Source organism: Dromiciops gliroides, chromosome 4, assembly GCF_019393635.1.
Source record: "Dromiciops gliroides isolate mDroGli1 chromosome 4, mDroGli1.pri, whole genome shotgun sequence".
Classification (NCBI taxonomy): domain Eukaryota; kingdom Metazoa; phylum Chordata; class Mammalia; order Microbiotheria; family Microbiotheriidae; genus Dromiciops; species Dromiciops gliroides.
Genome location: NC_057864.1, coordinates 463,086,364 through 463,107,332, shown reverse-complemented (window position 1 = coordinate 463,107,332; position 20,969 = coordinate 463,086,364). Strand labels below are relative to the sequence as shown.

General features: G+C 45.1%; 1 protein-coding gene across 1 annotated transcript; it reads right to left on the bottom strand.

Moving 5' to 3' along the window:
• Positions 1-8,053: 8,053 nt before the first annotated feature.
• CRYBA1 (crystallin beta A1) lies at positions 8,054-19,313 on the bottom strand. The gene is made up of 6 exons (XM_043962736.1): positions 19,118-19,313; positions 15,252-15,316; positions 13,067-13,185; positions 10,457-10,598; positions 9,044-9,186; positions 8,054-8,307 (listed from the first exon to the last, which is right to left on the bottom strand). The coding sequence occupies exons 1-6, from the start codon at positions 19,146-19,148 to the stop codon at positions 8,160-8,162; spliced, it is 648 nt and encodes a 215-aa protein (XP_043818671.1). The 5' UTR covers positions 19,149-19,313; the 3' UTR covers positions 8,054-8,159.
• Between the last annotated feature and the right edge of the window lie 1,656 nt (positions 19,314-20,969).

Genomic DNA, 20,969 nt, shown 5'->3' with positions numbered 1-20,969 from the left:
GGCTCCAGTTTGTTTTACTGGTTTTAAAGTTCTGCTGTGTGTTCAATTGCCTTGTGGAACCACTTGCCGCCTTAGGGCCAGATTCCATTTTTTTCTCCCTCTCCCAAGTCTCTTACTCTCATTTTTCAAGTCTTCTGGCCCATGATGCCCCATCCCCACCCCCCAGCAGCTTTTCTGCGGTTGGTGAGGTTTCAGAAGCTGGATGAAAATTTTCTTTATACACATTTTTGTTTAAGAAACAAAGTTGCCCAACTGAACTTCAATCTAACCTTCCGTTTGTAGAAGCAAAACTTAATGAGTATTGAGGAAACACTATTTAGCCTAAAGACTTTCAAACAAATCATCAAGAGATAATAAGCAAACTGTGTTGGCCCTTGTCTTCCTTGCTTCCTCCCTGGGCCCACTTATCTTAGGGGAAGGGGCAAGGAAAGGCCTGCCTTCCCTTCCCTGCACGAGTGGTGGAGAGTTGTACTTCTAGACCTACTATTTCACTCCTCCCCCCCCTCCTCCATTGAAGTTTAGCTGGATTATATGGTTAGATTTCTATAGTTAGAAACTTTTGTCTTTCTGAAAACCCTAGTGCCCCAGCCACATTAAGTCAGTATTTCTGGGCATTGGGTTAATGGACATTTTTGCCGAAGGATAAGCAGGACATTGGCATAAATGTCCTTTTGTGCTGGTTTTGTAACACTTAACTCTCTACTTGTCTGAAAAGTTTTTCCTTAGGTCCTCACACAATTCCTTCCAGAGCACTTATTAAAAAAAAAAAAAGAATCAAGAGTTAATCTGTTTTCTGATTATTTTATGTAAACTTTTAAAACTCAGCTGTGATTAATTTAGCACATTTAAATAATGATAATGTGTTACTGTTGGGTATCATGAATTTTCCTTCTACTCAGAGTATTAGTACTGTAGCATGAAACCAAATACAGTCTGAGGGATCATAGTATCCCTACATTCTAAAGACTGAAAATAGTTGTGTGTGTGTGTGTGTGTGTGTGTGTGTGTCTGAATGTGGGAAGGAGGGAAATGACAGTGAAGACTTGGAAGGAAAAGAATGTGTGTAAAGCATTAGTATTCAGAGAACAAACTTGTATTTATTTTGTGCCATTTGTTTTCATTATACAGAGTAAAGTCAGGTGGTTTTAATCTTTTTAAAAAAATAAGGTAGTATTTGAAATATGGCACTAAGAATGAGCTCATGACCTATTTTTTTAAATAGCTATGAAGATACTAATTAAAGGTAAAGAATTCTTTAAAAATCTGTCTTGATCATAGGCTCCTATGTCACAGACCACTTTCCTGTAAGTGTCTTGAGTCAATTCCTTCCCCCATCCCCTTAAGGACAGGGTGTATTTATCTTTGTCTGCTTCCTCTGCCACCCAGCCCTGCTGAAGTTAATCCCATAGATAGAACTGAGCTTTCCACCTTTCCTAGTGACAGGTTTCACAGGAGGGATATTGGGATGTTTGCTGATACCGGTTTGCTCTCTCTTTTCCGGGAAGGAATGCCAGACAAGGCAATCGACTTGTGGATATGATCTTTCTGTAAAGCAGATGACCTAAATGCTATTCTCTCTTTTCTGTTTTGGAGCTTTGGGGGCTTAAGCCAGTCACTTTACTCATTGAGAATCTGCAAAAGCTTAATCTTTTTATAAAAGCTGCCATTAAAAAACATATTGCATGGAATGACAGACACAACTAACCTCAATGAAGTTCCAGGGGCCAGCATTTACACACAGTCAAGACAGACTATGGTTCAACTGTAGTAGCTGCTGCTGTCCCACATTAAGTTTTCCAGTAGCTTCTCTCACTTCAATTGCTGTGGACTTAAAAAATAAAATCAGAAAAGGCATTTGGTGTGAAACTCTAACAATATCACTCACTGAATGGCCCTGGAGGGGGAAGTTGGAGAGAAGACGGACTGATTAGTCACAGCTAAACATGGGGCGGGGGTTGGCAGGCAGGTTCCTATTTAGCTCTTCCACCAACCCCATGTTCTTCAAAGAGGAGAGCTAGCTAGCTTCCACAGAGACTCTCCAGCTTGACCACTTGACCTTTTCCTCAGGCAACACACAGGTGTACGTTCACTGTAAACCGCCTCTGGAGAGAGCAGTAGAAGCCTTTATTTCCGTATTCATAACAGAGCTGCTACAGGACAATGTATTTGGCCAATAGTGGGGGTTTGGGAGAGGGATGGGGAGGTGTAACCTGTCAGGTCAGCCTGAGAATGCCACTCAAGTAGGGACAGAGGCCTTTCATCTTATCCTTAAAACTTTGTGCAGTTGAGGTTTTGCCATTTAATTTGGGGAAGGATGTTCTACATCTTGGTATTTTAGGAGCTTTTAAAAGGGAGACGTAGGAGGCAAGGCTAGAGGCATAAACAGCTTCTGGTAGTTTACACAGACCACTTCAGTGCCCTAACCCTCAATGCCAAGTCTATTAAACTGTGAGTGAAGCTCCAGGATTGTTTTCAGGTGTTGGAAAGTCATTTCTGTGCATTGTCCCCCAGATAGATTAGCCTGTGCAAATTGTGAACCTGTACTGAAGATCAAATGAACAAAATAAGGGACCCCCACTCTGGTGGGCACTGCATCAACTGAGCTTTGTAATCTGTTTGCACAATTTCGTCACCATAGCACAAAGGGCTTGTTTGCAGTCTATCTGGTATGACAGCTGAATTCTGAGGCAGTATAGATAGGTAGAGTTTTGTGGGGTGTATACACTTGCAAGCCGAGGGCGAGTTTGGTGGTGAAGCACTTCTCTCTGCATTCCTAGGAGCATGTGGCTAGTAGGTGCTGGAAATCCTTGGGGAGAATCAGTCCCTGAGTGTTCTGGGATTGGTGGATCTATATTTCCTCTCTTCTGCTTCATCCTAAAGTTTTGTTTATGTTCTAAAGCCATTTTGTAACATCTTAGTATGTAACCCTTTTCTACAGCCTTATTAACAATGATAGAAACTTTTAAAATAAGTCCCATTTGCATCTCTTTGGTATGAAAATTGTACAGGGCAAACATAGCGACCTTAAGCTAATGTAAAACTTGCAGTTTGCCGCTGAAACTGTTGGCTTTCCATTACAGTCTTTCCTCAGGTGCTAAATAAGGATTCCAAAAGTGGATAATGCTTTTAGGAATTTCCGCTTTATTCTTATGTCTTTCCTTTTTTTTTTTTTTTTTGCTAGGTGTTGTAAAGATTAAGTATTTTAACAAATGGTTTGTTTTAATATGTAAATAAGAATTATGCCTCTTTAATTTGACCCTCTGTTAAAAGTCTAAGTTTGATGTTTTATTCTTTACTGAGGAACCTCTCTTGACCTTGAAGACATTTCATTGTGTTGCTGCATTTAAGAATGGACTTACGACTGTGTTCATGTTGTCTTGGGTTAAAAGCTCCTGCTGCTGCTATGAGTAACTGAAAATCAAGAATGTGATGCACTTTTTCCATGAACAATACGCCATGATTCTTCCTAGGTTGCTTAGGTGTCCCTTATCTGCAGCACAGCCACTAACTCTAAGAGTATAGGAAACTGGTGGAGAGGAGAGGAGGAGCACATCAGTGGAGGTAGCTTACCACGGTACCCATGAAGGACGGTAACTGGACAAGAAAAGCAGTGTGAGCCTGCTACTATAAAACTTTTTGGCCTTAAAGAAAATTTCCCTTTCCACCATCAAAAATTAGTATCTTATAGTGTGGCCTTTGTTCCTCCTGAGTCAGAAGTGGGGTGGGGATGACTTCTTAAGGTCAAAAAGGACATGTGACTTCCTGGAAAAGAACCTTGAACTCTTGTTGCCCTGGGTGATGACTTTCCTTAATGTGATGAATGTTATATAGATAGGAAATGGTCATTTACACACTGCTGTTAGCCAACTAGACTTAATCCTCGTGGTCTGAGTTCTGTATATTTTTGGATGCTCCAATTACCAGGTGAAACCTAATTGTCTGTGGTAGTCTTGGGGGAGTGAGTAGGCCAGGTACTGTCCTGCAAAGACACTTCCCCCAACACTGCATCATTCCATAATCAATTTGCAAGAAGTAGTGGTGAGTGAGGTTAGGGAGATTCATTCTTATACCAGAAAACATTGGCCCATGAAGGCGTGCTGGTAATGCATACTTCAGGAGCAATTTGGTTTGTTTAGAGAGTAGACTGACTCCTCCACTCTATCTGGTGACTTGGACCAAAGGTAAACCCAGGTATAAACAGATTAAGTGGGACTTGGCAAGAGGGAAGGGAAATTTTTAAGCGTATAAGGGAACTTTAAGGAAATTGTTAAAGAATACAGGGAAGAAAACACCAAATAGGGTAAGAAATCACCTCCTTTATCCTTTAAATGGGGATAAGGGGAATGTGTAGCCTAGCCTTACCTAGTCAGATTTTTTGAGAACAAAATTTAAATTTTGCCCATGGTATGTAAATACTAGAGACAAGAATCTGCCTGCTTATTCAGTACATTTTCTTTAGCCAGAGTTTTATATTTTTATATCAATGTGCCTTGCATGTGTATTTTTTAAAGAAAAAATTCGATCTTTGAGTAGCTTCTGAGGTCCGAGTTCTTGCCATTTCATGCTGAATGATGAGCTCACCATTTGATCTCTGTGGTTATTGGTCCTGTCACAACTGGAACTGCTTTAGAGCTGGGGCAATTCATATTTTACTCAGTGTGTTAGTGGCTGTTCTGTAGGCTGCAAGGAGAGTGAGTCCTCTCTTCAGGCCCTTCCCTCTTCCCTGCTACCTGCTGGCTTTTAGCACCTTCCTCAAGCCATGTGATCCCATTTCTTGTATTTTTCTTCGATGTTCTCCCTGCCCCTTTAACCAAAGAGGGGCAGGGTCCTAAAATGCTGGGAGGGATGGAGCCAGCTTTGCTCTGGCATTCTGTGGGAGCTGCTAGAGCATCATCAACTCTCTCCAATTTAAAAGTTTTTGTTTAAAGACAGCACCTTGCTTATTATTAAATAAAAGCAAAAATAAAGAGAAATGCTTGTCCGCAGCCATTGTCTGAAAATAACGAACTGTGCAATTCTCGTTTGTCCCTTTTCCCATCGCGTCTCCAGACTCACTCTCCCTAGTGGGACTTGTTAGCCTCTCTGCTTGTGCCCATGTGAATGGGAATGCTTTGCTCGCATTACTTCCTAGAAATGCATTTTGCACACTTGGGTTTGCTGAAGCTCTATGAAAAGGTTAGTTCTCTAAGCAGAGGAATAAAGCTATGCACATGCTTTGAAAGTTTTGTGTGTCATTACCAGAAGTGGCATCGTCCATCCCTCTTATGCTCCTGTTCTACGCTTAGCTTTGCCATCTCCTGAGGGAGGTTGTCACTTGAGACCACAGTTCTGGTCTAGTACAGAACTACAGAAACAGAAGAAAAGAGCACTTGTAGTAATAATACCCTGTTTGGAAAGGAGAGCTTGGCTTAGATACATGTCATTTTGTTGGGGAGATTTTGAGTACTTTCCCCAAACTCCCCCCCCCCCATGCTATTGCTTCCTTTAGTAAGAATTACACCATTATTTCTTGGGTCAAAGGAAGGTACGTGGACTAAGTGGGAATGAAAGGATGCTCCACAGAAGTTCTGACCAATTTAACGTCTTAAGCAAGTTTAAAGATAGGATTGGGTTCTCTTCTCATTTTTACCATAGTTTTGGTCGTGTTCAAATAGAGGAAGTGAGCTTTGAGATTAGTTTAGCTGCTACACTCGCCCAAAATGTTCTTTGGGTGTTTGCAGAGGAAGCACAAAACTGTCTAGGGAAATTGGTCCCCTGACAATTGCCCTTGTTACTTAGTGTAGGAATAGGGGGCAGTTAAATTGCTGCAATTTGCATGCACTAAATAGCTTTACTTTTTGTGTGTTTGCTTTAAAAAAGTTGTATACATGTCCTAAACTGGTTTAGTTAAACCATTCTTTAAAGATTTCTGTTTTTTTAGGGGGAGTGTAATGTAGTTTAGGGCCTTTGTTTAGGAAAGGTGAACCATTATGGGAAAGAGATCACTTAACAGTTTTTCTTCCTATATGCTCTTAGATCCTGCAGAAATCCTTCACTAATGTTACAGCTTTTCCAGTGTATAGAAGAGGGCTATATTTCAGTCATCACATGTGTGCTTATGCACCTTCAGTGGTTTTGGAACCCACCTGGAGGTCCTTAATGTGTGTTGACTTTAAAAGCATGAGGCAGACACCCCCCTCCCACTTCTTCTGTATCATCAGTATTTGTGAGTCAAGCAATGCCATCTTATACAAACTCAAAAGATCTGCTTGTTTGTGTGGCCTGAAAGGCAGAAGTGCCCAAGAGAGTGTAGCAGGCTCTGTCCTAGGTAGATGGAGCCTATTCAAAAGCCTCTGTCAGTAGTTCTTGTTTGTGTCCAGCTACCCTAGAACATGGGGGGTGGGGGGAAGTTGTCATGGCAACTTGTTTAGGAGCCAAGTTACCTCTTAGTTTGAGGGAAGGGTGGGACACCACATGGGGTTTTCCCTTCTCTTTCCTGCCTCCCAAGTAATTGTATAAAGGGTTCAACTGCGTTACCCAGTTAAAAAGCCAGGCATTCTCCAAATCAGAGAGCAGTGACCAGAGATGAACCTTTTAGCTAATTGCTTAGGTGTTTGCTGTAGCTGTATCTGACATCATAGAACCCCAAGGAGAGTCCGTGTCAGTTACATGACATAATCTTTCTTTGTTGATGTCTTCACATCTAGTGTTTTAAAAGAAAAAAAAAACTGCGTGAATTTCATTTACTCTGCTGACCCAACAACAGCTCTGCAACCGTACCTAGATTGACTTATTTTATCGGGGGGAAATCCCCCAGAAAATTTGTAGATCAAAGTAATGTAAATTGTTGAATAAAAGTTTTAAAGTTTATGAGGTGTTTGTGTATTCCATTTGACCCTTTTTAGTTTTCTGGCTTGTAGAAGCCCTTTCTGAAAGCAGTATGAGTAATGGAGTATTGGAAGACCCGGGTTGAGCAAGCACAGATAGGCTCCATCCTCACCCTTCCATGCTATGATCCTACCAAGTTAATCTAGGTAAAATAACTGTCCTGGACTTTAGACCATTCACTGGGACATAGAGGATAGTGAAGAAGATAAACTTTTTTTTTTTTTTTTTTGGTGGGGCAATGAGGGTTAAGTGACTTGCCCAGGGTCACACAGCTAGTAAGTGTCAAGTGTTTGAGATCAGATTTGAACTCGGGTACTCCTGAATCCAAGATCGGTGCTTTATCCACTGTGCCACCTAGCTGCCCTCAGAAGATAAACTTCTGATACTTAGATGTTATCTTTATCACCACCCACCACTCCCCTGTGCAGAGTGCAGCCCAGTCAGAAAAAAAGCATAGAATTCCTCTCAGGATAGAAAAGGTGCCACGTGAGGAATATATTAGATCAGTGCACCCCTTTGAGAGCATGGTGCTGGTGAAGCCAAAAGTGGGTTTGTAGGGACCATTCAGCTTTCCTGAGCAGCCTGTAACCAAAACATTCTGGTGGTTTTGGTCACAGAAGGGAACTGGGTATGTGGGATCGATCTGTTATAGAATAGAGGGAAGAAATCACTTCCTTTATCCCTTAGAGGTAAGAGGAATGTGTAGCTCAGCCTTAGCTAGTCATTTTTTTTTTTTACTTTACATGCCCATGGCAAGTGCTGCAGAGACAAAATCTGCCTGTTTATTTGGGCCATTTTCGTTTGCCAGTTTTCTATTTTTCTATTAATATTCCTGACACACATCTCCTTAAACATGTTGCTGCTACATAAATGTCCCTTTGGTGGCATTTAGAAAGAGTCAAGGGACGCTGCTTGGCCTGCCAGGATGAGGTCCTGTCATTTGGAAGTCAGTGCAAAGATGTTCATGACCAAAACTTTGCCCTGTGTCATAACTGACACAAAGTAGATGTTTCTATTAATATCTGTGCCTGTGGAGGCAGAAACGCCCATTTAGCTGGCCAGAACTCAGCCCTTTTAGTGACTTCACAGAAACAGACCCTTGCTGGTTATTTACAACTTGAACCCCACAACTTTGGCCTTTGTTTTTTTTTCTTTTAATGACATTTATTGAGAATTTTTAGCAGTTGTTCACAATCAAAAGTGATGGCTTATGAGCAGTACAGCGAAACCCATTCATTTCAAAGCCAGTCATCGAATGGTTTTAGCTGACTTCTTCCCTCGTCTCAGGGAATCTACTGCTGGATGCGGCGCATGGACTGAATCTGGGAAGTCTGGGCGTGAGAACCCCATTCTCTCCAGTGCTTATAGTCTCCTCCATGATGATCACACTCCAAGATGTACTGGTACCCACGGTATCCAGGATATTGGTAGCAGACCCACCTAGAAAAGTTCGGATAGTCAGCCTGTTACTGAAACGCAATGAAAGCTTAGCTCTAAGGCTTGAAAACAAATAGAAATCCGACTAGACCCCAACTGGTGACATAGTGGATTTGGGGAAACAGTGAAGCTTATTCTCACCCCTGAATGTGTTGATGTTCACACTTCCTGTGGTGCCAGAATAGTACTTCTTGTACTTGAGCTAGGACCTACACAAATGCTTATGATATGGGGAAGAGAACTGACAAGCAAAAAAAGCCCTGTTAATAAGCTTTAAATTGGTCAGGGAGGAAGTCTGCTTACTGTTATGAACAGTTAGTGTTTCTCTGCTCAGGCAAGGATTTTTTTTAAAGTCATTTTTAGGTATCGTTAGTACAAAAATGGTGAATGAGTGTAATGTAGCTTTTTTGTAGGCATTTCTGTGGCCAGTGCTCATAGGATGTGAGTTGCAAAAAACCCTCAGTGATTTCATTTAACCCTCTCATTTTGCAGATTTAGGAAACTGAGGCCCAGGGAGTTTGTGACTCATTGAAGGGTCACACAGGTTCTAAGTGTCAGGACTGGGATTTGAACCCAGGTCCTCTGATTTCCAGTCTATCACTCTTTCCCAAATATAGGTAAGATTCCCTAATGCGAATGATAAAAACTCAATAAAAAAGAAATGAAGTCAATCATAGGTGTGTCTCTGCTGCTGCCCGAAGCAGAGGGCGACATTGTCTGAATCCCATTTCTCACTTACGCTCCACACTGTATCTTCATGGAGCCAACTTCATTGTTGCACCAACCCATGGCCTGCAGGGAAGGGTAGTCGTCACAGATCTCCCACTGGCGGCCGATAAAGTTTTCCTTCTCAAAGATCACGATCTTGGATTCCTTATGGTTCTGTAACCCAAGAACAAGAAAACCTGGGAGTTGCCCCCAAACCAGTCTTGTTTTCCTCAATTCTTTGTAAAAAAAATAAATAAATAAATAAATGGATACTCTTTTTGTTTTGTTTTGCAGGGCAATGAGGGTTAAGTGACTTGCCCAGGGTTACACAGCTTAGTAAGTGTCAAAGTGTCTGAGGCTGTATTTGAACTCAGGTCCTCCTGAATCCAGGAGACCAGTGCTTTATCCACTGTGCCACCTAGCTGTTTCCCCCTGAATACTCTTTTAAACTAGTCAAAATTTAAGCCCATGATACTAAAATGATGACTTGGAGGGGCTTCATGGATCCTTAAATGAATATTGATTTTTTGATGGTCTAATCCTCTGGTTCCATCAGTGTAAGGAACTCCTGGTGTGGAAAAAAGCATCCTCTACCTATTCAGATAAGTGTGCCTGAGGTACTGAGACACAAGTCTGGTCCTTGACTCATGATGCTATACTGTCTCTCAAATGAACCCTAGAGTATATTCAAAATGAGCATCCTTTCAAAGGCAGAAAGCCCTTGGACAATATCCAATGGTCACCCGGTCTTCCTTGTACATTCCCAGTAAGATTCCACACCTTTAGAAAACAGCTTGTTCTGTTGTGGAGCAACTCATTGTCAGAAAGTTAAGTGGAGATGTTAGGGATCAAAACAGCCTTGGGCAGACAGATAAGGCACATCCTGATTTACTTCAATCACCTGTTTTTACAACAAAATTCCCCCCAAATAGAGCAAAGGGGAATAATTTATCTGAGGAACATCCTCTTTCCCTTACCCCATGATGGGTTCAGCTGCCAGCCATCTGTTCTTAAAATATTTAAGGAAAAAGTAATCCAGTTGGGTGTCATTTACACTTTTTTTTTAATTTTAAAAAAATTTTAAAATTAAAAAAATTTTTTTTAGTGAGGCAATTGGGGTTAAGTGACTTGCCCAGAGTCACACAGCTAGTAAGTGTTAAGTGTCTGAGGCTGGATTTGAACTCAGGTACTCCTGATTCCAGGGCTGGTGCTCTATCCCCTGCGCCACCTAGCTGCCCCCATTTACACTTGAGTCACCCCCACCATGAGGCTTTCTGCTTACCTGGGGGAAGATGACCAGGAGTACAAGGACAAATGATAGCTCTAGGTAGTCCCCAAGGAGAAGACACCTCCCCTTGGACCATCTCTGTGGGAAAAACCTAAGGGAAACAATGGCACCACCATCCCGCCTTCACACCCAGACCACAATCTTCAAGCTCCTCACCGCAGAGCAGATTGGGCGGAAAGACATGAGACGCTCAACGTGGTAGGCGTTGCTCCCGCTCCAGGCCTCCCAACGTGGGTACTCTCCTCTTTCCAGGACAAACTGCTGCCCACAGAAGCTTGTGTGTTCATAACCAATCCATCTATGGAGAGACAGTCCCGGGTCAAGTCAGCGCCCACAGATACCATCCACCGACTCCCCCAAGAGCATCATCCAGGATGCAGCACCTGTAGGCCCTACCTTACGGAATTAGAAATAACAAGCATTCACGTATGTATAACTATTTACAGATTACATTATTTCATCTAAGTAACAACTTCTCCATGATGATCCCAGGAACTTAAATGGGGGGGAGGGGGATATTTGGAATTCTTGGTTTATTTGTTGTTTTGAATAACTTACTCTACTCCTTCACTGAAGGGGTTGAGAATTTATTGGAAAACCTGCCTTCACCTAATCTGAACTCACATCATAGATTATAGATTAGTGTGTGTGTGTGTGTGTGTGTGTGTGTGGTAGTTTTTTTGCAGGGCAACGAGGGTTAAGTGACTTGCCCAGGGTCACACAGCTAGTAAGTGTCAAGTGTCTGAGACTATATTTGAACTCAGGTCCTCCTGAACCCAGGGCCAGTGCTCTATCCACTGCATCACCTAGCTGCCCCTTGGTTTTTTTGTGGTGTTTTTTTTTTTTTTCCTCATAGATTATAGATTTAGATCTGGAAGAGATCTTAGAAGTCATCTAGTCTAGGTTCCTTTTTTTTTTTTTTTTTAGTGAGGCAATTGGGGTTAAGTGACTTGCCCAGGGTCACACAGCTAGTAAGTGTCAAGTGTCTGAGACTATATTTGAACTCAGGTCCTCCTGAACCCAGGGCCAGTGCTCTATCCACTGCGCCATCTAGCTACCCCATTTTTTTAATATCTGAAGAAATTGAGGCTTTGAAAGGTTACCAGACTTTTTGTGAGGCAATTGGGGTTAAGTGACTTGTCCAGGGTCACACAGCTAGTAAGTGTTAAGTGTCTGAGGCCGGATTTGAACTCAGGTATTCCTGAGTCCAGGGCTGGTGCTCTATCCACTGTGCCATCTAACTGCCCCAGTTACCAGACTTTAAAAAAAATTTTTAATTTAAAAAAAGAAAATTTTTTTTAAAAAGGGAAAAAAAAAAGTTACCAGACTTGCCTAAGGTCACACAGCCAGTTTGTTTGTTGTTCAGTAATTTCAGCCATGTTCCACTCTCTGTGACCCCATTTTTGGGGGGGAGATGTTTCTTGGCAAAAATACTTGAGTGGTTTGCCATTTCCTCCTCCAGCTCATTTGACAGATGAGGAAACTGAGGCAAACATGGTTAGGTGACTTGCCTGGAGTCACACCCCTAGTGTCTGAGGCTGGATTTGAACTCAAGAAGATGCATCTTTCTGACTCCAGGCTATGCACTATGGCGCCACCTAGCTGCCCAGATTAGTAGGTTATAGAGCTGGAATTCAAACCCAATTCCTTTGACACCAAATTGAGTGTTCTTTCTGCCATTTCAGTCACTATCCTAAACACAGTCTCCCATGATAACCTATCTTAATCTCCTCCCCCCTCCCCAATCCCCCTCAGATTCCATCCTTTGAGCTACAGTTCCACAGTCTGGTGGCTTTGTCCTTGGCCTGGCTCCATCGCCCCCCCCCCTTTCACTGGCTTCCCTTTCCTTTAAGATACAAAACAGGTTGTCTAGTTGTCTGAAGAGCTAAGTGAGATTCTAGGGGCTATCGAGCTCCCATTTCCTTGGATCACCCAAAGCTAGAGCAAAATGATAAGTGTTTTGGACTTTTCTCCACTCAGCTGATCCCTGCCTCCCAGCTTCCGTGACCAATGAAGTGACACAGGGGATAGAGCATAGGACCTGGAGTCAGAGAAGTTCAAATTTGCCCTCTAACACCTGGGCAAGTCACAACCTCTGTCTGCCTCAGTTTCCTCATTGGCAAAACAGGAATAATAACAGCCTGTTGCCTGCAGAGTTGTTGTGAGGACCAAATGAAATATTTGTAAAGCCCCAAGCCTAGCATAGTGTCTGGCACGTAGTGTCATATAAATTATTTGTTTATTATTATTATTATTATTATTATTATTATTATTATTATTATTATTATTATTATTGTGATTAATTGTCCACACACTCTGTTTCCCTTCCCTCTCCATTCTGCTTTCCTTATTCTGGCACCAATCCCTGAGCCAATCAATAACCTCTCCCCTTGTTGTCGCTCCTTCAAGTGTGATGACAAAGTGGCCTGGGGTTTTTATCCACCCGGGAGGAGACAGACTGGGAGAAAAGAGTGCATTTTCTTATCAGGACAGAAAGATTGACCATCCACAAGGGGGCCCTGGAAGACTAGCTGGGATGTTAACGTAGATGATTCTGACGCATCCAGGCTGCAGCTCCTCTGTCTGCTGTGCCCAGGCAACAACATGGATTACAGAATTGTCCAGGAGGTGGGAAGCCCCTTCCTAGAAAGCAGTGATAACTATTGGCCCTCCCCTTCCCCAGGCAACCAAATCTGTCTGGGGGGAGCACAGTTTTCGTTGGTCAGGGCTCTGAGCACATCCACAGCAGGTCCGCTGGGTACTCACGCGCCACATTCCACCTTCAGGGATCTGACGTTGTCAAAGCTGCACTCAGAGACATTGGGGCAGGGGCCTGTGAACTCCATCCTCTTGCCCTGGAAGTTCTCCTGGTCATAGATGGTTACCTGTGACAGAATGAAGCAAGGGTGGGGAGGGAGGGAGACACTTGGCAAGTGGGACACAAGGCAGACCAGGGGGCTCTCTGCTTAACCTTGTGCTCCTGGTCACCAGAAGGAAAGGCTTCTGTGGTAGGGTTGTTGGTTTGTTGGGTTTTTAAGCAAGTATAGAAATAGGCCACAGTAGTTCAGGAAATTTTAGGTTCCTTTATTTTTATCTAGTGGTGATTCCCTGATGAATGAGGAAGTTGTTTGGCTAAACACTCCCTGGCATGTAGAAGGGTCATATAACTGGGTTCTTTGATAGACTTTGAGAGAAGGATTTAATGTGGGGACTGTCACAGGCACCATGATCTACCATGTCAGCGAGGAGAGGAGTCAAGGCCCGGAATGTAGGCATAGGAGCAGAAACCCATGACTGGGGGCCAATCTCTTCTCATTTCTGTGGTTCCAATCCTATGATCTCTAACATTCCAACTTTCATGTGACTTAACCAAGGTCACAGCGCTAGTAAGTAGCAGGCGCAGAATTTAAACCCACAGACATTCCCCTACTCTACCATATTGCTCCTCAGCAAGGAAATACAGGTTCTGTCTGTGATTGCCCGGGTGGTCTTGAGTTCAAATCATTTCCCTTTTCCAGGCTCTCAGTTTCGCCATCTGTAAGAAAAGCTATAGTGGATGGGCAGCTACGCTAGGCCTGGAGTTGGGAAGACCTGAATTCAAACCTGGCTTCAGCCACTTACTAGCTGTGTGACCCTGGACAAGTCATTTCACCCTGATTGCCTCAGTTTCCTCATCAGTAAAGTGATCTGGAGAAGGAAATGGCAAACCTCTCCAGTATCTTTGCCAAGAAAACTCCAAATGGGATCACGAAGAGTCGGACATGACTGAAAAGCAACTGAACAACAAATATAGTGGATAGAGCTGTGGAGACCTGGATTCAAATCCTGCCACAGACACTTAACTGTGTGACCTGTGCAAGTCAGTTTCCTTATCTGTTTGTCCTTCATTCTCCAAAAGGACCATGACATCTGGGTCATGTCATGACTTGCCGTGAATTGGATTTAAGTGAGGGAGGACTGTGCAAGGTCACCAACCTCACTCTCTCCTCCAGAGCCATATGGGTCCAGTGGTATATATATCAGGACGACTGGAGATGGCCCTGGATGTTTTAAAGCAATCAGGGTTAAGTGACTTGTCCAGAGTCACACAGCTAGTAAGTGTCTGAGGTGAGATTTGAACTCAGGGGCAGTGCTCTATCGTGCCACAGAGCTGCCCCTTCCTTTTCTGGAAAACAAGGGGTTGGACTCCATGACTGCTAAGGTCCCTTCTAGCTCTAGGTTTCTGACGCTCTGAACACAGAAAGCATTATTGAACTGAAGGAAGTTTGAGCGATTTGGGAGAGAAATGTCCCAGAAGCTCAATTAGTCTGAATCCATCTCTCCCCGACCTTAAGGTGGGTGGGCTATGGCTGGTGTTGCTTTGGGCATATTTTCAAAGATAGCTCATCTCATCAATGTAGCAATATATCACACCCCCACCCCAGCCAGTAGAATTCTCCTAAATCAGAAAATATCTCTCCTTTCTCTTGAGGTCTTGACCCACATGTGTTCCTGGCCCAACCCTGGGGCAGCCCTGCTAGGATTAGCTGTAGACAATAAGGAGCCAGCCAGGGTGGCCTAAGAAGAGACTTTTTTTTTTAACATGACTTTTTAAAATGCCTCTCTTTTGAATGCTGGGAAATCCCACTCTCCTAGCCGTGGAGGCGTTTATTTTGTTATAAATCAACTGCTCCAGGTTTCACTGAAGGTTCAAAGCTTTTGGTGGATGGCACACACTGGGGACACAGCATCAGCGTTCAACCCTTGCTTAGCATAGACAAATAAATGTTTTTCCTGACTGACAGTCAAATTTTATCCGCCGCAACAGCCCAGCAGAAGTGCCCGATTCACTCTGGGCCCTGGCACCTGCCCTGGGACTCTCACCTAGCCTCTGAGACCGCCCCCTCCCATCATGCCCCTTCACCAAAGAGGCCAGGCATCCATGCCCTGGTTTTCCAGCTGACAGGCTTACCTTCCATGGGCCTAGAGGCCCAGGCAGAGGGTTTGTCTGAGCCATTCTAGCTGCTGGTACAGTTTCTGCAAGAGAAAGAAAATGTCACTTGGGGGGTCCTGACTCAAGATCAACGTGGTTACTCTTGTAAGCCCAGAGCTCTGTCATCAGTTCAAATGGGGCTCTGTTTCTCCACCTCTCAAATGTCCCCCAAAAGGGGGCAAAATCACTATGAGCTGATAGACTTCATACAATCCCATCTGTGGCCTCGGCTGAAACTGTGGAATCCAGAAACGCAAGACAGAGAGAGACCTTGAAGATGTGACCCAGCCCAATAATTTTATGGATGAAGGGACTTAGGGCCAGGGGGGCAGTGGGCAGCTCTGGCACTAGAGCCTGGTGCCCTATCTACTACAGAGACAGTAGAAGTGCTGGACTTGGTGTCAGGAGGAACCTGGGTTCAAGCCCACCCTCCAACACATCACTTCTATGAGCCTCGATTTCCCCCATCTGTAGCATGAAGATAATAATCCCATTAAGTACCTCCCTCATAGGGTTGTTATAAGGCTCATTTGAAGGAGGCAGCATATATAAAATGTGTGGTACAGTTCCGAGAGCTTTAGTTCTGAAGTCCGAGGTTCTGGGTTTGAATCCTGACTCTGACACTTAATACCTGCGTGATCTTTGTCATTTCGTGTCCTTGGGCCTTTGTAGAAGGGAGGGGATGGACCAAATGACCTCTGGGGCCTCTGACCGCTACAGAACTGTGAGTTTATGAGCCAGCCTCAATACTTGACTAGCTGTGTTACTATGGGCAAGTCGTTTCGTCTCCCTGGGTCTCAGTTTCTTCATCTGTAAAGTGAGGGAGTGGGACTAGCTAGCTTGTCGGCTCTAGCGCTATGATTCTTCTTAATAGACCTTAAAAGTTGTGGACAAGGTCAGCTAGGTGGCGCAGTGGATAGAGCACCGGCCCTGGAGTCAGGAGGACCTGAGTTCAAATCTGGGCTCAGACACTTGACACTTACTAGCTATGTGACCGTGGGCAAGTCACTTAACCCCAATTGCCTCACCAAAAAAGAAAGAAAGAAAAAAAATAGTATTTTATTTTCCCAAATGACATGTAAAAACAAATTTTAAAACTTTGTGTTCCAAATTCTTTTCCTCCCTCCCTCCCCACCCCACCTTAAGAACTCAAGCAATTCAATCTAAGTTATACATGTGTAGTCTCAAGGTAGGTTCTATAGTTGGGAGGGACCTCAGAAACTGTCCAATGCAAGCTCCTAGATTTACAGAAGAGGAAACTGGGGCCCAGAGAGAAGAATAACTTAAAAGTATGGTATTTAGAACTGGAAAGAACTTCACAATCACCCAGTACAAATTCCTTATTTTACAGATGAGGAAACAAGCTTTAGAAAGGTTGTGACTAAGGTGAAGTCACATAGCTAACAACTGCCAAAGCTAAGATTTCAACCCTAGTTTCTCCTGACTCTAAATCCACCATTTTCCACAGTGTCATTTTAACCTCTGTTGCGGGACAGAACACTGCTTCTAGTCTCGGCCTTGTCCCTGACTCACAATACTTAATTCCCTCCTCTTTCAAGTTAAGGAGTTAGTTAAGGTTCTGACTTTTCATGTGACTTGTCCAAGGTCACAAAGGTAGGAAGTAGTAGAGCCAGGATTTGAACCCAGGCCAGGCCCTCAAATTCAGATGGATAAAGAACTGGAAGGGTCCTCAGAGATCTTCTAGCCTGACCCCCTCATTTTATAAATGAGCCGCAGAGAAGCCAAGTGGACTTGCCGAACGTCATGCAAATAAATGCCTGACAGAGCTTAGATTCCATCCTGACTTCAAAAAATGCCTTGCTTTCTACCAAACCGTAGTCAGCCTAAAACCGTGGGATCATAGAATTAGAGCTAGAAGCGACCTTTGAGGCCATCTAATCCACCTTGTACAGGGGAGGATACTGAGGCCCACAAATGTTAAGTGACTAGACCAAGGTCACATAGCTAGTAGGTTTCAGAAATGAGATTTGAATCCTGATCCCTTTCCAGAGGGTGAATAAATTCACCCAGCAGTAGGAACTGGGCCTGGCTGACCCACCCTCCACAAATCTGCTGATCTAGTGACTCCATTCCTTGCATGCCACACTCATCTCCCATCACCAAGTCTTTGCTCTGGCTGTTCCCCCATACCTGGAACACTCACCCTCCTCATCTCTGCTTCCTGGCTCCCTTTCTTCTGCAGGAAACATCTTTCTTGGTCCCTCCCACTGCTGGGGCCCTCCCTCTGAAATGACCTTCAGGCTACTGTGTACACAAGTCCATAGTTATATGTACCCTGTTGTTTGCATACCTTCTTCCCAGTCAGACTGTAAACTCCTGGAGGTCAGGGAATGTTTGGACCTCTTTTTGTGTCCCCAGAACTTAGCACAATGCCTAAACATAGTATTGACTGACTGACTGACTTGTAAGCTGTTTCAGCCAAGTCACACTGGAGTTAAGACCATGACTCAGTATATGAGTGCAATCTTTTGGGGGCATTTTCCCCTTTGGGGGAGTTTCCTGGTCAAGTTTCTTTTGAAACTTTTCCATACTGGCTAGACTGACCTGAACTCCTGGGAGAAGTCAGGTATGGCCAAGGGAGCTGCCTCATTCCAGTGCCCAAAGCTGATTGGCTGAGGCAGTGAGAGGTTGGGGGTGGGGGTGGGGCTCAGAAGAGGACCCCTGGGGTGATTGCTTCAGAGCTGCTCTCCCCCTCTCCACTAAGCCTGCAGACCCTCATTTGCTGACTTTGTGGGTCTCTATGTGTTTTAAGGATAATACCTTTGTTTCCTAACCATCCCTTCCTAGGATGGACAGCCTAACCCTAGGAGATAGGGCCCAGCCAAAGCCACCTCCTCTTCCAGGCAGCAGATTCAAGGAACCAGGGTGTGTACCCAGGCAGTGGGGAGAAATGAAAAGAGCGTTGGATGGGAAGTCAGGTGACCTGGGTCCTCAACCCAGCTCTGCCACTGAATAGTAGTGTGACCTTAGCCAAGTCTACTAGAGGATGTTAGTGGCTAATTGGTGGCACAGTGGATAAAGCACTGGGCCTGAGTTTAAATCTCCAAACACTTAACTAGCTGTAGGATCCTGGGCAAGTCACTTTACCTCTGTCTGCCTCAGTTTCCTCCCCTGTAAAATGGGATTAATAAACAGCACCTACCTCCCAGGCTTGTTGTGAGGATCAGCTGAGATAATAATTGTAAAAGGCCTAGCACACAGTAGGCACTATATAAATGCTAACACCTATCACATTTCAAGGTTTTCAAAGGGTTTCGCCCAGACTGCCTCATTTGATACTCAAAACAACGCTTTAAGGCCGGAGCTATTAATTACCCCCATTTTACAGATGAGGAAACTGAGGCATACAGATGAAGCGACTGGCCCAAGGTGTCTTCCTAACTGCAAGTTCGGCGCCCTACCCCCTGCACCCTGCTGTCTCTGGGCCTCCGTTTCCTGTAAAATGACGGGATTGGACTACATGCGCTCTGAGGGTCTACGAGGCTCCCTGGAGCTAAGGACAGAGAAACTTCAACACAGGGAACCCGATGCTTCAGACCCTCAGCAGCCCGACCGCATTTCCAGGCAGCCTCTCCTTCCCAATGGCTTCTGCTCCCCCCCCCCTCCGAAAACTCTTTTCCAGGACCCCTCCAACCCCGCAGGGGCCGTTTGGGCAGTACTGGGAATCCAGCTCCGCCGCCCTCCTTCCAGGGGCTCCCAGAGGACCCTTCTAGGGTTCAGGCCTCCGATCTCCACCCCTTGCTCCCTGCAGTTCCTTCTCTTCCATCCCAAAACCCGGGGAGCTAAGGGACAGAAATGAGCAGGAGGGCCCCAGCTTCACTCACCGAGCTCCCTCTGGACAGCCTGGGTCTCCATTTGGTACCAGCTCAGCCCAGGGCGACCCTTTATATAAGGCGGCCGCCTCTAGCTCGTCAGCACAATGCTTTCTCTGCCTAGATCTCTAGGTGATCCCTGGGGCTTTGGGCAGCTCAGCCCCCTGGGCCAGGGCTGTCTGGGTCTTTGTCTAAAGGGATATCAACATTCCCGGCCACCCCCGCTGTCTGTGGACGCAGGCCCGATGGACTTGGGTCATTTTAGGGAGGGGCTGGGGAAAGGGGCTCTGCGCTCTCCATGCCTGTCTTTGAACGCTGCTGGAAGGAGGAACCCTTGCTAGGGCGGGGAACTGGGCCTTAGCTTCAGGGGCTTATGAAGGGGGGGTGTGCTTCATTTACCTGGCTAATTGAAGCCCCCTCCCTCCTTAGTGACTTGTGAGCGCCTCATCTCTGAGCTTCCCAGGGGCTCAATTGCCCTGTTTCTCCAAGCAACTACCTTGATTGAAAGGAGCATTCCACCCTCCTCCCCCCCCCCCCCCAGTCCTCAGAGAGTCTAAGACCATCAGCTGTTCCCTCACCCCCACTCCTATCCCGCCCCCACCTCATGCCCATCCCTATTCCCTCCACTCACAGAGCCTGTGCGCCCTTTTTTGTACCAGGGGGAAATTCCTTTAATGAATGAAAAAGTATTTATCAAGCACTGGGGGGGGGGGGCGGGCTGGGAATAAAAAGACAAAAAGGGAGTCCCTTCGTTGGTGTGTCCTGATGGCTACAACTGCTTCTCGCGTCTTCTTTGGAGCCTTCGCACCCATCCCGGGGATGCTCTTCAACCTTGGGTCTGACCAGGAATATGGATGAGATCCGCGGAGAGGAAGTCCGAAGGCGACTGGCTGTTCTGTCTGCAGAGGAGAGGGAGCCGAGACTCCGGGGACTGGGGAAGTTCCAGAAGCCTATACCCCGCCCCCAGCCTCCCCCCTCCCCACCGTCACCCCCACGCCCGGGTCCTAGCTCTGGGCAGAGAGCAAGCTCTCTGTGGGCAGGAGCCCAACAACTTCCCCACAAAAGAGGCATTTAATAAATGCTACGGGATCTGTGGATTAGTCACGGAAGTGCTCCGAACTCTCGGATGCTAGCAATTAGCAAAAGAAGTCTGTTATGTCTGAGTCTATATACGTGTATGTGCATGTATGTATGTATAGGGAATAGATGTCTTTGCCAATGTGTGGGTCACCACCTTCTCTGCAACGTCGAGTGTGTCTCAAACAATCTCTGTCTCTGTCTCTGTCTCTCTTTCTCTGTCTCTGTCTCTGATCTCCCTACCCCTCTCTCTTCTGTTTCTGTCTCCCTTTCTCCCCCCACCCCCTTTCCTAAGATTGGAAATCCAAACAAAACCAAACAGCCCTTGACCTCACAAGGACCTTACGTTCTAATGATACCTTAAAGCCCAACATAAATGCTGGTTATTCTAATAACACTTCTTAGCTGGGAGGAATCCTCGGGGTTGCCTAGCCCAATCCCCTGACTTTTTGGTGCGAGAAATTCAGGCTCACAGAAGGGAATTGACTTGCCCAGAGTCACATAGCAAGTAAGTGATACAAGCAGACTCCAATCCAGACCCATGGAATCTAATCTAATTCCCTTTTTTCTTCCCAATTCTACCACAAGACAGTAGCATTTTGTTTCAGGAGCTGCTCCTCTCTTCACCCAAACCCTCCACATTCAGTTCCTCAGTCCTCAGCTTGTCCAGCTTCCCATGAAGGACCAACAGCCCCAATTTTGCACTCATTGGAATGCCCTCCTCTTATCAGGGAGTCATCACAATGGGGAAATACCCAGGATTATTTAGCACTTTGCTTGATATCTA

Excerpts from the sequence above, each read along its gene's own strand:
- CRYBA1 (XM_043962736.1), bottom strand. The coding sequence starts at position 19,148 with ATGGAGACCCAGGCTGTCCAGAGGGAGCTCG. Across the intron at positions 15,317-19,117 it reads GGCTGTCCAGAGGGAGCTCG|AAACTGTACCAGCAGCTAGA; the intron begins GTGAGTGAAGCT and ends TTTCTCTTGCAG. Across the intron at positions 8,308-9,043 it reads ATGAAGATACAGTGTGGAGC|GTGGGTCTGCTACCAATATC; the intron begins GTAAGTGAGAAA and ends GAACTTTTCTAG.